General features: G+C 48.7%; 1 protein-coding gene across 2 annotated transcripts in view; it reads left to right on the forward strand.

Annotated features, from left to right (window-relative positions):
- CNNM4 (cyclin and CBS domain divalent metal cation transport mediator 4) overlaps positions 1-17,496 on the forward strand; it is a 38,233-nt gene that overhangs the window by 10,770 nt on the left and 9,967 nt on the right. For both annotated transcript variants that reach the window (XM_027554607.1, XM_027554608.1), the window contains exon 2: positions 17,312-17,455. In XM_027554607.1, coding sequence (XP_027410408.1) covers positions 17,312-17,455 — 144 coding nt within the window. The remainder of the gene's footprint in view (positions 1-17,311; positions 17,456-17,496) is intronic.

Below are 17,496 nucleotides of genomic sequence, written 5' to 3' on the forward strand. Positions count from 1 at the left end.
CACCCTCACACTCACACACACAGCCCCATACCCACATCCCCATACTGACATGCACAACCCCATACCCACACCCACACACTCACACACACAACCCCATACCCACACCCACACATTCACACTACAACTCCATACCCACACCCGCACACTCACACACACAGCCCCATACCCACACCCACACATTCACACGTACAACTCCATACCCACACCCGCACACTCACACACACAACTCCTGCCCACCCACTGCACACCCAGACACATCCATACCCACCCCCTCACACATACAGTCCCCCACACGTCCATACCCACACACTCAACAACCCCCCACAGCCACAGCCACACACTCACATAACCCCACAGCCACACCCGCATGCTCACACAGCCCCATACCCTCACCCACACACTCACACAGCCCCATACCCACACCCGCACACTCACACAGCCCCATACCCACACCTGTACACTCACACAGCCCCATACCCACACCCGCACACTCACACAACCCCATATCCACACCTGCAAACTCATACACACAACCCCATACCCACACCCACACACTCACACACACAACTCCATAGCCACACCCACACACTCACACACACAACTCTTGCCCACCTACTGCACACCCAGACACATCACACACCACCCCCCCCCGCCCCCCCACACATCCACATACATGCACACATCCCCCTACCCAGCCTCACACACCCCACACAGGCAGGCTCACTTACACACACACAGGGACATGCTTTTACACGGGCAGACAGGCATACGTGTTTATCCCCTCCAGGCAGGTGCTTCCCTCTCTCTCTCACACACACACGAAGGCCTGTGCACATACACTCAAAGTCACCTGGAGTCCTGCTTTTAATGTACATCCGTCTCTCATCAAACTTGCCCAAGAGTGAGTTTAAAGAGGAGCAAAAGCTTATGTAGTGGAGTTTATTTTGTTAAAGGCTCAAAACAGTGACTGGCTTTTGGGCTCTGTGGTGTCTGGTGACTTGGTCACCCACATTAATGACAGCATCTAGCCAGAGGCTGTGGGGAGGATGGAATGAGGTGAGGCACGCACGGGGCTTAGTTCAGGGCCTGGCACCGTGTCGTCATGCAGGGTCAGCTATCTTAAACATTACTGTTATTACCGTCCGAAAGATGCCCCCATTTGGGCCATGGTGGTTCACACGTACCAGCTTTGCTGGCAGCTGCCCCACCGTCTGGGCGTGGTGCCTTTCTTGGAATTATGAAGACATTGAGGTCAAAAAGAGCCTGCTATATAATTACAGGCTCTTTCTAATTCAGATGGCATCTTATCTGGACCCTAGTGGGTATGTTAAGGGTAACAGAAACCAGAGCTTAAGGAAAAGAGAAGTCCAGAACAGTAACTTAAAACTGAGGAAATGCTCCTCATTTACTTATAATTTTTTCCCTGAAAATTCCTGCCACCATCCCGATTGCCAGCACCATCATGGCAGGAGCACAGAGTGGAGGTCGCTGCCCTGGGGAGATGGCCAGGGAAGCAGCGTGGCTGCACCCCGTGTGGGTTCTCTCATCTCAGGGCCTGCCAGTCGCCTGTCCTCCTGGGTGCCCTGGTTAGGGACGGCACCTGATAGAAAAGCAGGAACAAGAGGGGGACCCACAGCCTGGAAGAGGGTGGAGCAGGGATCATGAAGAAGGAAGTGCCTTCATGAGTGGTTAGCTTTTGTTGAGTCCTGGGTTAACCCTCCAAGCGCTGTAGACGGGGAGCCAAGGCTCAGAGAGGACAAAAATCTTTCTTTCTCAGCCACGTGACAGCTAAGTGGCCGCCCCAGACTGCTCCCCTCCCCGGGGCCAAGCCCTCAACTGCTGTTCTGTGTCACTTAGTGAGATTGTAGATTCTGAAAATGAGACCAGAAGATTGGGATATCCCAATAACCCCAGGCTAAAAAATGTACTGTCTGTTCTACATTAAAAAAAAAAAAAAAAAACTTATTTAACCAGTCAGGTAGGTGGGTGGTAGTATATCACTGTAATTTTCTTTTCTTTGTGATTTTGATATAGAGTTCCCCAGTGACTAATGTTGATCGCATTTTCAGTTGCTTATCGTCCATTTTGGTGATTAATGCCTTTGATTCCCTGTTTAAGATTCTTGGGGCTTCCCAGGCTGTGCAGTGGTGAAGAATCCACCAGCCAAAGCAGGAGACTCAGAGGCTCAATTCCTGGGTCGGGGAGATCCCCTGGAGGTGGAAATGGCAACCCACTCCAGTATTCTTGCCTGGGAAATCCCATGGACAGAGGAGCCTGGTAGGCTACAATCCATGAGGTCACAGAGAGTCAGACACGATTGAGCATGCACACATGAATGCATTAAGATTCTTTGCCCGTATGAAAACCAGGAGGAATCCTGTGTTATATTCTGGAAGCTGTATTGTTTACCTTAGAGATCTATAATCCTTCTGGAATTTGCTTTTTATGTGTTACAGGTTAAGATTTTTTTTTTTAATTCCTATGGATGTCCAGCTACTCCAGTAGAACTCATTGAAAAGACTCGTTTCTCCACTGAACATGCTGTATGTGGGGGTCTGTCTCTGGATACTCTTCCATTGGTCTGTTTATTTTTTTTCTTTTTCCAGTACTGCATTGCCACAATTGCAGTAGTTTTATAGTGAACTATAGTTTTATAGTGAACTTTGGTTAATGTTAACACTTTGTTCTTTGTTGTTCTTCGAGATTTAACCTCTTGCCTGGGAATTATATGGAATTGCGTTGATTTCCTGCGTAGCTCAGTCTGTGCCCAAAATACGGGAGACCTGGGTTCAATCCCTGGGTGGGGAAGATTCTCCTGGAGGTGGAAATGGCAACCCACTCCAGTATTCTTACCTGGAGAATCCCATGGACAGAGGACCCTGGCAGACTGCAGTCTGTGGGATTGCAAGAGTCAGACTTAGCACTATCTTTTTTTTTTTTAAACATAACTTGAAGACTTAACATCTTTATAGTAAAGAATCTTCCAGTCTCCAAACATGGTTACCCCTGTGTTAGTACATGCTCTCTCTCTCTGTGTTTTCAAATCTATACTTAAAAATTTATTTATTTGGCTGCACCAGATCTTAGTTGTAGCATGTGGGATCAAGTTCCCTGACCAGAGATCGAACCCAGGCGCCTTGCGTGGGGAGCTCAGAGTCTTAGCCACTGTAATACCAGGGAAGTTCCTAATTTGTACTCTCTTAATTTCTTTCAACGATAATACTCATTTTCTGTGTAGAAGTCTCACACTTTTCATAGATTTATTGCTAGATATTTGGTGATTTAAAAAAATTCTTTTTCCAGATGTTTGTTGCAGATTGTTCCAACCAGGGTGTTCTGCAGTTCAGTTCAGGTGCTAGCCACCTGGAGTTAGTAGACTCAGTCCCCTCGCGTGTGAGGGCTCAGACCTCCGCAGACTGCCCTCACCTCAGATGCCAGCCTCAAGTGGGGTTCCCTACACCTGTGTACGTCTGGCCAACTGGCTCTAAATTCAGGGGTCTGAGAATTTGCTAGAATGGCTCACAGAACTCAGAAAAGTGCTCCACTCAGGATTGCAGCTTTGTTTTACGGGCTGTGCCTAGGATGGAGTCTGTCTGAGGGACGGAGCGCTCCAGGCCTTCTCCCCCTGAGCCCGGGTGTGTCACGCTCCTGGTTCATCAGTGGTTTTACCAGCCGGAGCGCTCCCCTGAATTTTGAGATCCAGAGTTTTCATCATCAGAACTTCCTCAGCATGACTGGTGCAGGCATCGGGCCTCCCTGGAGGCAGGGCCTTGTGTAGCTTCTCGTATTTAACTGGTGACCATCTCCAGTCTCCCTCTAGGGTCCCACCTAGAGTCACCTTATTAACATCACAGAGACACTGCTGTCACTCAGCAAGTCCAAGTGTTTTCCAAGCTCTTTGACGGGAAGCAGGATCAGAGACCAGGTATATTCTTTTTATTAAAAATTAAAAAAAAATATATATATATTTTTGGCTGCGCTGCGTGGCGTGTGGGATCTTAGTTCCCCGATCAGGGATTGAACCCGTGCCTTCTTTGGTGGAAGTGGAAGCTCTTAACCCCTGGACCACCAGGGAAATCTCAGATGTATTCTTTATTACATTATACAAATATAGTGAGATGTAGTTAATTTTTGTATAGTGACTCTGAATTTATTGACCTTACCAAGTTGACTATTCTGATAGTTTATTTTAGATTCTTTTGGCTTTTCTACATATATGATTATGTTGCCTATGAATAATGGCAACACTGCTGATAAACTTGAAGCATTTTATATCTTGTTCTTGCCTTATTTCACTGGTTAGGATCTTTGGGATCATGTTGACCTGGTGACAGTGGGCATCCTTGTTTAAGTATCTATTGAGATGATTGAATGATAAATCTCTTTTTTTTCTGAATTATACTGATTGATTTTTGAGTGTTAATCCTTAAACATTTGTTGCATAACTGGAATAAACCTAACAGTCACGATGTGTTCTTTTTACACATCACTGGATTTGCCAGTACCTTTTTTAGAATTTTGGCATCTACATTCATGAGAGAGATAGGTCTGTAATTATTTCTTCTGCCATTAAAAAAATAAACAAAAAACAATTGAGAAAGATATTATTACAAGGTGTCCCTGTTAGGTTTTTGTTTGTTGTGATAGGAAAAATAATTGCTTAATTATTACACCTTTTCCCTTCTTTCAAAATATCCCAATTTAGGCAAGCAGATTTGAACATAGTAAGTAATATTCTCACCCTCTCCTTCCCCCTCACCTGCTTCTCCTTCTGACAAGCCTCTTACATCACAGCAAATGTTGCTGCAGGTTTTTTTGTTTTTTTCCCATTTTTTAGTTTTTTTCTCCTTCTTTGGGTTTATGATATCAAGGTCTTGAGTTATTTTAATAGTTTACAAATTATTTGGGAACATGTGTGACTATCAGGAACCAACTGAGATTCACCAAAGAAACCCCCCCGCCTCTTTTTTGTGTGTGTGAAAGGGGTAGGATTACTAGGTTAGTTCAGGAGAAAGCCAGCCCTAGACATAAGGTATCTTGATGTCAGCATTTAAGAGAATTTCCTGTTATGTCTTCATGGCTAACACGAGACATGTGGGCCATGAATGTCCCATTTAATTTTTTAAAATTTACTTTTAATGGGAGGATAATTGCTTTACAATGTTGTGTTGGTTTCTGCCTCACAACAAGGTGAGTCGTCCATACGCATACGTATACCCTCTCCCTGTTTGGCCTCTCTCCCACCCACCCCGAAGCCCAGCCCTCTGGGTCATCACAGAGCGCTGAGCTGAGCGCCCGGTGCCGTCATCAGCTTCCCACTAGCTCTCTTACACGTGGTAATGTGTATATTTCAGTGCTTCTTTCTCATCTCACTCTCTCCTCCCCTCACTGTGTCCGCAAGACCATTCTCTGCGTCTGCATCTCTGTTCCTGGACGGTGGTCCAGTTTTTAGATTGATTTGCCCGTAGTTATTAGTTGGTTGCACAAACAGGTCCGAAGAGTGGATGCCTCTCAAGGCAGTAAGTGTGCTGTGAGTCTGAGCCATCGTGCGAGGAGTGATGGGAAAGGAGCGCCTCCTGGGGTGGGGGGCTCTGGGGTGGGAGGCCAGGCAGCCAGGAGCTGGGGTTCTAGGGGGAAAGGCCAGAGGGGCTGCTGAGACCAGAGGACTGGGCGGAGAGAGAATCAGTTTGCTGGAAGTGTCTGAAGTCGGGAGGCTGGCGGCTCCTTCCTCCCGTCACAGGGCGGATCAGCCGGGCGGCATCTTCTCTCCTATTGCCTCTGCTGTGTAACGCTCCTCCAGTTCTGTGTTCCTCCCCGCCTTCTGCACCATCCCCGCCTGTGTCCTCCAGGAGAGGTTTTTATATCCCTGAGGACCAAGACACCAGCTCGAGGTCTGAACTCAACGCCTCAGCTGACTGAAGAAACTTCAGACAAACAAGAAATAACCCCTGTCCTTTGATCCAGGTATTCTCCTTCCAGATACCTATCTTAAGGACATGAAGATAGACCCAAATATGTTTATTACAGGGATTTTCATAATGCAAGAAACGGGGAAGGGCACACTTTAGGAACCCAGTGGGGCTTGGGATTATGTGTATGTGTGTACAATGAAATATTATGAGGCCATTCAGTCTCTACAGATATTTCTATGACATGGGCAAATACAGAGAATGTGAAATATTTAAAAAGCAGGGTACAAAACTGTTTACCCAATGATCCGGTGCATGGAGAAAATATATTGGGTTGGCCAGAAAGTTCAAGTGTTTGAATACATGGAAAAACATGAATGAACTTTCTGGCCCCTGATGTACGGTTCCATTTTATTTATGTATATTTTAAAAGGCCAAAGAAAACATGCAGTTACCAGTACTTACCTCTGATGAAAGGTAAGATTAAAAGTTACATTAATTTCCTTTTTCTATTGTTGTTACTGCTATCAAAAAAATCATGTAAAAATTAGTTAAATGTGAGAAAAAATTACTAGAAAATTGGGAAAGTTAGAGCACTGACTGTTGAGGATCTTAAGGAATTACACGTTAGGGTGTGATGATACTGTTGTGGTTTTGCCTTTTTTTAAGGGTCCTTAACTTTTTGAGATGCTTAGTGAAGTGCTTTGGGCTTCCTTCCCTGGTGGCTCAGTTGGTAAAGAATCCGTCTGCAATATAGGAGCCCTGGCTTTGATTGCTGGGTCAGGAAGATCCCCTGGAGAAGGAAATGGCACCCACTCCAGTATTCTTGCCTGGAGAATCCCATGGACAGAGAAGCCTGGCGGGCTACAGCCCATGGGGTCATATGAGTTGAACATGGCCGAGCGACTAAACCATGGCCACTGAAGTGCTTGGGTAAAAGTAGCAGATGTTTACAGATAAGATCTGGGATTTCCTTCATAATAAACCAGTGGAGTGGGTGGGAGGAGAGAGGAAACAAGATTGGCCAGAGGAGTCGTTAATTGTTTCAGGTACGTGAAGGGTGTAATTATATTATTTCCTCTACTTTTGTATATGCTTTTATTTTCCATCATAAAAGGTTGGAAATTAGAGACTACTGGTTAACTGAAAAATCAAAGGCATGAAGACCTGTCCCCAGCGTGAGAGACCAGGCTTAGGGTCCCCCAGCATCTGCTTGTCAACAGCTTCACCCCTGGGGCCCTTGGGTTAAAGAAGGCTCTTTGGGGAAGTCCCATTTCTGAGTCCCACCTTGCTCACTCCCTCACACTGTGATCCCGGGCAGGGACCTCTCTGAGCAGGGGTTCCCTCCTGTGAAGAGTGGGGTCTATCATGGGTGCTCCTCAGGGCTGGAGAAGAGGAGAAGGGCACAGTTCCCTGCCCCCGCCCCACACTCACTTGCCCTGACTGCTCGGTGCTGGGGTAGGGGGGAGTGGACCCTGGGAGGGACACCAAGTGTCCACTAAAATGAAGGGACAATGAAAGTGTGGCTGCCTTTACAGGGAGGCTCTAAACAGCTCTTTAAACTTTTTGGATTATGGACCTTATTAGGAAAAAAAAAATGTGTGTTTTTTTTTAATTGTTTTGGCCATGCCGCACGGCATGTGGGATCTTAGTTCCCTGACCAGGGATCGAACTCTTGCCGCTTGAGTAAGAAGCTCAGAGTCTTAACCACTGGACTGCCAGAGAAGTCCTTCTTCTAAATTTTAAAAATTTCTATTTCCGTTCAAACACTGTATACATGTATGTTTTACTAGTACAAATATTATAAAACAAAGGAAAAAATTTTTGAAGTAAAAACAGAATAACTGTTCTTTTAAAATGTTTTGCTAATAGTTATCACTTCCTATCATCTCTACCACATACTTTATATATTTTCTCAAAGCACAAAATACCCTTGTGCTGGGGTCCTTCAATACTGACAGTGGCTGTATGTCTATGTTTCACATAGTTTTCTTTGTTTTGAATTATTTTGGCCAGTCACTCAGCCCTGACTCCATCCTTACTGATTTTCCCCCCAATGCTGGTTGGGGCGGCTGGTGGCAAGGGGGCCTTTGTAGGGGCCTCTGTCTTCACCCCAGGATTTCCTTGTTAAGCAGCTCTCTATCTTGTGAGCTTTGCTCCGGTTATGTTTTTCACATCATGTGTAAATCCCTGTCTGCACTTGCTCTCGATTTGCTAAAATATGAGTGAGTGAGTGTGTTTGTGTGTGCAGGATCCCCGGAGCCCCTTGGTCAACCGTGATGGCTGGTGACTTGCTGGCTTGCAGACCTAGTCTGGGTCCACCCATGGTCAGTCTGTGTATTAACAAAAGCTAAAGTTGCTTATATATCTTGGATTTTCTGTGTAGTAAGAAAAGCTAAAGTTGCTTATATATCTTGGATTAAAAATCCATGGAAACTGTCAGGGATAGGTGCCGCCTTGGGAGAGCCTGTCCTGACAAGCCATGTCTGCGTTGCTGTCTTTTTTAATCTTTCTTTATTTGGCTGCGTCGGGCGTTAGCTGTGGCACGTGGACTCTTCTCTGCGTAACGCGGGGTCTTCTGTTGTGGCTCACAGACTCTCTAGTTGTGCTCGGGCTTAGTGGCCCTGCAGGTTGTGGGGTCTTGGTTCCCGGATCAGGGATCGAACCCCAGTCCCCTGCACTGGAAGGTGGATTCTTAGCCACTGGGCCACCAGGGAGCCCCTGCGTTGTTGTCTTGCTCAGGGTGGCTGGGCTGGTTGGTTTCCTGGTCAGCCTATGAACCCCTTTTACCTGCGCTCTCCTGTCCTGTGTCTTCATTTCCATTTCTCTTTTCCATGAGGCTGTCCCCATATCACTTTTTTTTTTCTGCTTTACTCTGTTGAACCCTTTTTCTTGCCATCCATTTTCATGTCTTTCCTTTTACAAGCCCACCAAAAGGCAGTATTTTCACTGGTGATATTTACTGAGTAGCTTACTTATCGAGTACCTGCTGTATATCTAGACGTGGAGGAATGAGTCAGGAACCACCAAGTAAAATTTCTATAGGTGAGAGTGTAAATGCGGACACATCCTGGAGAAGGCAGTTTGGAGGTTTCTGTCAAATTTGCCCTTTGACTTAGTGACTCCACATCTGTAAATGTTATCTCACATGTGTCAAATGAGGGATTATCCTTGCCGGGCTGTCTGCAGTAGGAGGAAACCTGGAAACAGTCATGTGTCCAGCAGCAGAAGCTCCATCCTAGCCCCTACCAGGATTTCTCCACGGGCAGCTGAGGAGCCCTGTGCTGCAGCGACGTCGCCAAGTGCAACATGCCAGGTGCAGAAAGGTGTGCCTTATATTTTTAGTTATAATAAAATAGAAGTAGTGGACTTTATCATAGAAACTTTCAGAAAAGTGGAAAATGATTAAGAATTAAAAGTCAGAGTCACCCTCATCCTGCCACCGGAGATGTTTGTTGGGTTTTCTTCCAGTGAGTCAGCAGTGAACTAGATCGCTTTTCCCCTTCAAATCGAGATAGGCTTCTTTTCTTTTCTGATTATAAATGGAAACATTAAAAAGTAATACAGATTGACTTTAAAGTCCATTTAAAATTCGACCCCATGAGCTGTGGCCTCTCTCCGTGGAATTCACCAGGCAAGAATACTGACTCGAGTGGGTTGCCATTCCTTTCTCCAGGGAATCCTCCAGACCCAGGGATCAAACTAGGGTGTCCTACATTGCAGGCAGATTCTTTACCATCTTACCCTTAAAATGCATTAAGCCAAAGTGAAAGAAACCACCGTCACTCTTACTGCCCTGTTTTGGAGCTGTCTGCTTTACACGGATGGTGAGCCACTGTCTTTTAAAATAAACCTGTATCTACGTTAGCCTTTGTAGTGGCTGTCGCACTGTGTCATGAGCCACACCGGGTGGGCCCTCCTGGGCACACCTTGCTGGTGGCCTGGGCACTTCCTTTGCGTTAAGGCCCTTTTTAGGAGTGACAGAAAACTGGCCAGTCCAGGCCTTGCCTGTCTACATCCTGATGCACTGTCAGATCATGATGGAAAAGCTTCATTGTTCTTTCCAATGGCGCTCTCCTTTAGTCATATTTTAATTTATTAAAATGATTCTAATGAATTAAGGACCTCCCTGGTGTTTTTTTAAGTAAAAAACTAAAAAGTTTTTTTTTTGTTTTTTTTTTATTAATATTTAAAAACATTTATTTATTTAATTTTATTTTTGGTTGCCCTGGGTCTCTCTTGCTGTGTGTGGGCTTTCTCTAGTTGCAGCAAGTGGGGGAATACTCTAATTGCAGTGCTGCTGCTTTTCTTTGCTGTGGCTTCTCATGTTGCAGAGCACAGGCTCTAGGCACAAGAGCTTCAGTAGTTGCAGCCCTCAAACTCGGTAGTCGCAGCTTGGGGGGCCTAAAGCATGCAGGTTTCAGTACTTGTGACACAGGGGCTTAGTTGCGCTATGCCACGTGGATCTTCTGGGACTAGGGATCGAACCCGTGTCTCCTGCATTAGCAGGTGGATTCTTATCCACTGAGCCACCAGGAGAGTCCCTCTGTTCTTTTAAATTGCTCATTGATTAAACAGTTCCCTTCCAGCCCTCCCCAGTCAGGCCTTCCCTGCTGTAGATATTCTGGGATATTCTTTTCGTGTGTAACTCTCCCACCCCCTTGGAATTGATGGCACTGGGGGTTGGGAGGGCTGTGCTTTGCCGCTCTGGTTCCTCTCCTGTCCAGCCCTGCCTTCCTGCTGGGCTGGGCTGAGGCTCCTCCTGCTGGCTGAGGTCAGCACTATTAATAGTCAGCTTAATCCTGCCCTGGCCGGATGGAGGGAGGCAGAGGAGGGGGATTCCCAGGAAGTCGGGGTGCCCACTGTCTGCAAGTGCCGACCTGTGGCCCAGGGCTCTGTCTTCTGGCAGCTTGGCCAGCTCCTCTCCTGGTAGGGGTTGCTGAGAGTTCAGGGCCAGCCCTGGAACCTGGGTTGGCAGGAGATGGGACCTGCCAGGAGGCCAGAAAGAGATGCCGAGGACACCATTTTGGGTTGTGGGATGCCCGCGTCTGATCTGGGGCCCCTGGATCTTTCTGTGAGCAAAGGCAGCTAGAGAAGGTGAGCAGGGCCTCTTAGAGCCCTTGTGGACTTTGAAATCCAGCACCTAGTAACGTGTGTTTTTCTTACGGTCTTTTGAGAGACTATAAAGGTTTTTTATGGGCGAGAAGAGCACACAGGCGCTTGCTAAAAGGGAGTTGTGGCGGGTTGAGGAATGGGCTTTCCGGTGCCCCTGGAGACCTCCCTGTGTGTTTCTAGCAAAGACTTTGGAGTGTCTGCTGTGTGCCGGCATTGGGTGAGGGGTGGTGGGAGGATGCCTGGAGAGGAGTGAGTTACCGAGCTGAGCCGAGCCGCATCCTGACCTGGCTGGATGCCAGGCGGCTGATGAGACAAGCCCTGCAAGTACTGAAAGGAAGACCTGGGGCACGGCGGGGGCAGTGAGCGCTCACAGGGCACCCAGGGCTGAGCCTGGGCAGGGGGAAGGGTGGAGAGGTGGGGAGGGTTGTTGAGGAACTCAGGCAGGTTCTGGGTCCTCCCTCTGCTCGCCTCCTCTTCCCCGTGGGAGAGGGAAGTGAGAGGCCCAGGCTTGCTTGGGCCACTTGGCAGTCTGTACCTGCCAATCGCACCAGGGTTTCTCGAGGTCTCACGTGCAGGCTTCTGACCTGGGCCAAGGCTGACCAGGGCAGAGCGGGCAAGCTTGCAGCCAGATATGGCCCAGAGGTGACCTGGGGACAGCAGCTTCAAGGTGCCTCTGGCCCCACAGGACTTTCCCCATCCTCGTCCTCGCAGTGCTTGAGTGTAAAAGGCATGGGAAGCCCTAAGCCCCAAGAAGCAACATGAGAACGTTTGTAAGAGTTTCTTTCTTATGCGTTTCTTTCTGATTGTACTATTGACTATGGAAATGTTAGAATTTCTATTTAGGAAAGTATAAAAAAGAAAACAGAAGCCATACTGAGTCCTCCTAGACTGGTTAAACTGTTTGAATTGAAATTGTCTTTTTTCTTTTTTTCGGTTGGAAATACTCAAACATCAGTAATTTCATATGGCTCAGCCAAATATAATCTTTTTGCTACATTTTTTTTTTTTAATTAAGACTGCTTTGGAAAATGTGGGATGATCAGTTTTTGGAGTAGACACATTATGTCAGTTTACATGTCTCATTTCTCATTCCTACCATCCCCCAAAACCCAGTTATCCAGTTGAATGGACACTCATAATCAAATGAGGTGGCTCATTAAAATAAAATTCTACATTAGATTTAATAAATATCATACAATGAGAGTCACAAGTCTGAGTCCTGAGTTGATCCTCTTATTCTAAATGGTAAATCAGCTAACAGTAATTTCTAAATTATAGAAGCTTCTTTTTTTTTTTTAATATATTTTCTGTTTATTTCATCTGGTTGCCTGGGTCTCACTTATAGCATATGGGATCTGGTTCCTGGATCAGGGATCGAATCTGGGCCCCCTCCATTGGAAGCACAGAGTCCTAGCCTACTGGGCCCCCTGGGAGATCCCAAAAGCTTCTTGATGACTAAAACTCAGAAGGGTTCTTTGCCCAGTCTCTGTCCTTCTCCCCCTCCACCGTTGGTTCCTAAGGCACAACCACGTGAACTGTGTCATCCATTCCACGGGTGTTCGTTGCACACCTGTTACGTGCTGCTTGCTGATCTGAGTTTGGGGAACACAGACGAAAGCCTCGGGCTATGATGGAGCTCTCAATCTAGTGGGAGAAGATGGGCCATAAAACGATAATCACAATAAACAAGCACTTTCTATTGTTTATTGTAGGTGATAAAGACCCGGGTTGTGGGGCTGGAGGAAGGGTTGCAGTACTCAGTGAGGCCCTCTGGGTAGGCCTCACCGAAAGGTGATGTTTGAACACTAAATGCAGGCCTGAAGCAGGGCTGAGCCGGCAGGTGTTGGGGGTGGAGCAGGTCAGGCGGAGGGAGCGGCCTCAGGTGTTTGAGGAAGAGCCAGGGGGCTGAGAGTCACCTGTGCTGGAGAGGAGCACAGCGTGAAGGGCTTTGGGGCCCAGGCCTCTGTGAGGTGTGTGGCGTCTCTGTGGGGTGAGAGAGCCACTGGAGGGTTTGGGGTGCAGCAGGGCTCCCCCTTGCTGCTGTGTGGAGAGTAGACTCAGGTCCAAGATGAAGACTTAGGATCTCGCTCTTTGGGTGAGAGGAGATGCCCGGGGCTCAGCATACTCAAGACGGTAAAGAATTCGCCTGCCATGCGGGAGACCTGGGTTTCTTATCTGGTTGAGAAAACCCCCTGGAGGAGGGCATGGCTACCCGCTCCAGTGTTGTTGGGCTTCCCTGGTGGCTCAGACAGTGAAGAATCCGCCTGCCATGCAGGAGACCCAGGTTCCATCGCTGGGTCGGAAAGATCCCCTGGAGGAGGGCATGGCAACCCACTCCAGTATTCTTGCCTGGAGAATCTCATGGACGGAGGAGCCTGGTGGGCTGCAGTCCATGGGGTCACAGAGAGTCGGACATAACTCAGCGACTCAACAACAACAGCAGCATGTGGCAGTAGCAGTGGAGGCTCCCAGAAGCAGTTGGATTCTGGGTGTCCGTTGCAGGCAGAGCTGATGGGATCTGCTGAACTGGCTGGATGTAGAAGGGTAGTGAAGTAGTGGAAGCAGTTTATTCCCCCAGGCCCCCATCTGCTTCCACAGGTCTGGGGCAGGAGGTTGACTGAGTCAAGGTCAAGATATTGGGTTGGCCAAAAAGTTGATTCAGGTTTTTTTCCATAACATCTTACAGGAAAACCCCAATATTAGACATCCATGTGGAGCTAGCTGTCAGCCAGCAGCTGGATGTGAGTCTAGAGGGCGCAGGAGAGGGCTGCAAACAGTTGTTGGAGATGCCTTGATGTATAGTTTGTATTTAAAGTCGTGAGGCAAGGGCCAGGGGCAAGGACTGAGCCCCGGGACTCTTCTCAGGAAGGAGAAGCAGCCCTGGGGTCAGAGGAGCACCTGGAGAGCTGTGCCTGGAAGCCGAGGGGAGGGAGGGTTTCCAGGAGGAGGGAGAGAGTTGCTCAGAAACTGTAGCCTGGGCAGGTCTCCTGGGAATGAGACGCCACCATTGGAGGTCATTGGTGACCTGGGCAAGGGAGGTTTTCTGGCCAGGGGAGAAGGTTCTGCTAAGACCGAAGAATGGCCTCTCTGGAGACAGATAAGTTAGGAAAAAGGCAAAACACAGCCCAGGGTCCATACTCGGGTCAGCAGAGGGTGACCTCTGTGTCGGGGCCCCACCTGGCCAGCCACAGTTGGCGCCAGGGCTCCAGGCTCTTAGCCTACAGGGCAGGGCTGGCCGAGGGCGGTGCCCCAGGTCCGCTCACCTACAGGGTACCTCAGTCCAGTTCAGCCTCTCAGTCGTGTCCGACTCTTTGCGACCCCATGAATCGCAGCACGCCAGGCCTCCCTGTCCATCAACAACTCCCGGAGTTCACTCAAACTCATGTCCACCGAATCAGTGATGCCATCCAGCCATCTCATCTTCTGTCATCCCCTTCTCCTCTGCCTCCAATCCCTCCCAGCATCAGAGTCTTTTCGAATGAGTCAGCTCTTCCCATCAGGTGGCCAAAAGATTGGAGCTTCAGCATCAGCTTCAGGACTGGTTTCCTTTAGGATAGACTGGTGAGATGATCTTGCTGTCTGAGGGTCTGTCAAAAGTCTTCTCCAACACCACAGTTCAAAAGCATCAATTCTTCAGTGCTCAGTCTTCTTTATGGTCCAATTCTCACATCCGTACATAACTACTGGAAAAAGCATAGCTTTGACCGTATGGACCTTTGTCGGCAAAGTGATGTCTCTGGTTTTTAATATGCTGTCTAGGTTTGTTATAGCTTTTCTTCCAGGGAGCAAGAGTCTTTTAATTTCATGGCTGCAGTCATCAGTCGGAGGGGAAGACTTTTCCTCAGATTACTGGAACTGTCCTTTCCAGGGGCTCCGACTTCTAGGCTGTGAGCAGGGACCCCTCTAACTGAGCCATATCCGACACCCACCTGCTCCCGGGGCTTAGTCTGCGGTAGGGGTTAGGCATGGAGGGTCCTTGTCTACCCTCTCTCACCACTTTCCCTTTTTCCCTTTAATTTGTTTCTCCCCTTTATTTTTTTCTCAGTTAAAAAAAAAAAACGCTGTAGAAGTGAAACATGCCCAGCAAGTAGAACAATATAGAAGGGTACTGAGGCCCTCCCTCAAACTCCAAATACCCGCAGAGGTGACCATCGTTAGCGCCCCCGACAGTGACAGGGCAGCTTAGCACCCCCATCCCCCCGGGTCTGCAGATGGCGCCATGCATCCTGTCCCCTTGCAGTCTCACCAGGGCTTGGTCCATCCCTCTCTGCCACATTCTCCCCAGAGCAGCAGTAGCCCCTGCTCCGTTGCCTTTTTTTAAAAAATTAATTAATTTTTAAATTTTAATTGGCGGCTAATGACTTCACAGTATTGTGGTGGTTTTTGCCATACATTCGCATGAATCAGCCATTGGTGTACATGTGTTCCCCATCCTGACCCTCCCTCCCACCTCCCTCCCCATCCATTGCCCTTGAGGTTTGAGATTGTTGACTGTTCTGATGAACCCTTTTGCTTTTTCTGCATTTTGAAATTTACACCCATAGAAAAAGTTCCTACCCCTGAAATTTCCAGATCCAAGGTTAGGGACCCTGAATTTTGAGACATACTGCCAGTTTGGCCTGCTGAAATGAGTGACCGACCTGCCCAACAGACAGAGTGCCTGTGAGGACCTGTGTGTCTCCCCAACACTGGGTACTGCCAGGCTTAATTAGGGCGTGTCGGTCAGAAAGTGCTAAGAGCTGCCTTGCTTTAATCCTGGCTCCCCTCCCCACCCCATGACATAGTTTAACTGGCTGCCCCAGGCCCCTGGGGACATTGCTTCTGTCTCCAGAGGGCATCCGGCAGGTCAAGAGGCTGGGGGCTTGACCCTAGGCTCAGGTCCCTGACTGGCCGCCGCCTACAGAGGACCTTGGCCAAGCTCTTGCTGGCTCATCTCTCAAGATCCTCGGGAAATTTTGATCGAGTCTAGCCATGGTTCTGCCTGGCAAGGTGCTGAGAATTATTTGACCATGTGCATGCGTGCTAAGCTGCTTCAGTTGTGTCCCACCCTTTGTGACTATAAACTGTAGCCTGCCAGGCTCCTCTGTCCATGGGATATCCTAGGCAAGAATACTGGAGTGGGTTGCCATTCCAGGGGATTCCAGGGGATCTTCCTGACCCAGGGATTGAAACTGCATCTCTATGTCTGTTGCATTGGCAGGTGGGTTCTGTACTACTAGTGCCTCCTGGGAAGCCCTTGTTTGACCACAAGTGGAAATCAGTGTACCACAGTGACTGGCACATTGTGGAAAAGTTTCATAGAAGGGGCAATACTTCCCCCATCACATGTGGTATACTCTGTGATTTTTGGCTTTATTTTATAAAATGCCAGTCACAGGAAGTGGCATTTCTCTGTTCCCCCTCCAAGGCCCGTGGGAGTTGTGAAGATGCGTCCTGGGGCTGGGCTTCCCAGGGACCCTGGAGACCTGGAGAACCTCCTCCAGGGACATGGTGCAGAGTCACGGCTACGATAGGGTCATGAAGGGGAAGCTGAGCGGCAGGCCTGACTTGACCTTCACTGCCCTCCGGCTCTTTTCCCCTTAGGCCCTTCCAGACCCGTGTCCCTGTGTGGGGGGCACACAGTCCCTTTCAACCCAGAGTGCGGGCTAGACCCTGTCATTGTCACTTGCTGGGGCTCAGGACCTGCGAGACGCGGGGGGCCCCAGAAGAAGGCCTGGGGAGCCTTACCACTCCACCCGGCTTTGTGGGGGGTCCTTCCACCCCACCCTCTGCCTCCTAACTTTCTCTTGTTTTGGGTTCAAGGGTGGCCCTCCTCTAATTATAGTACCCGCCTGGCCTAATTATAGCCTGGGCTAATTTGTTAATGGCTTTGGGAACTGAGAGCCTTGCCTTGGGCAGGATCATGGCTCCTGGGTACACGAAGAGGCGTTTTGCCAAGGGGCACTGAAGGAATGTGGGTGGCCCTGGAGGCCCCCCGGGGAGCCCCGTGTCCACCTGGCGCACACAGGGCTCTGACAGATGCTGTCTGTGTCTGCAGGTTGTCAGGGTGAGGCTCTCCCCTTCCAGGAGCCCCTGATACACCACACCAAGCAGGGACTTGCCATCTTCATTCTATTTAAACACACGGTCCTAAATTAAAAGATATTTTTGGTTTCCCTTTCTTTAAAAGCAATATCCGTTTCCAGCAACAGCTTCAGGACTCGTGACCCCAAATGTGTTAATATTTTGCTCGAGGAGTCTCAGGAATAGTCTCTCTGCTCCTCCAACTCATTACATTTTCTCCTCAGGGAAGTCCCACCTGGCCATCGTGCAGAAGGTGAACAACGAGGGGGAAGGTGACCCCTTCTACGAGGTGCTGGGCCTGGTCACCCTGGAGGACGTCATCGAGGAGATCATCAAGTCCGAGATCCTGGACGAGTCTGACATGTACAGTGAGTTCCCTGCCCCACCTGGCTCGCTCAGACAGACCCCT

This window comes from Bos indicus x Bos taurus, chromosome 11, assembly GCF_003369695.1.
Source record: "Bos indicus x Bos taurus breed Angus x Brahman F1 hybrid chromosome 11, Bos_hybrid_MaternalHap_v2.0, whole genome shotgun sequence".
NCBI lineage: Eukaryota > Metazoa > Chordata > Mammalia > Artiodactyla > Bovidae > Bos > Bos indicus x Bos taurus.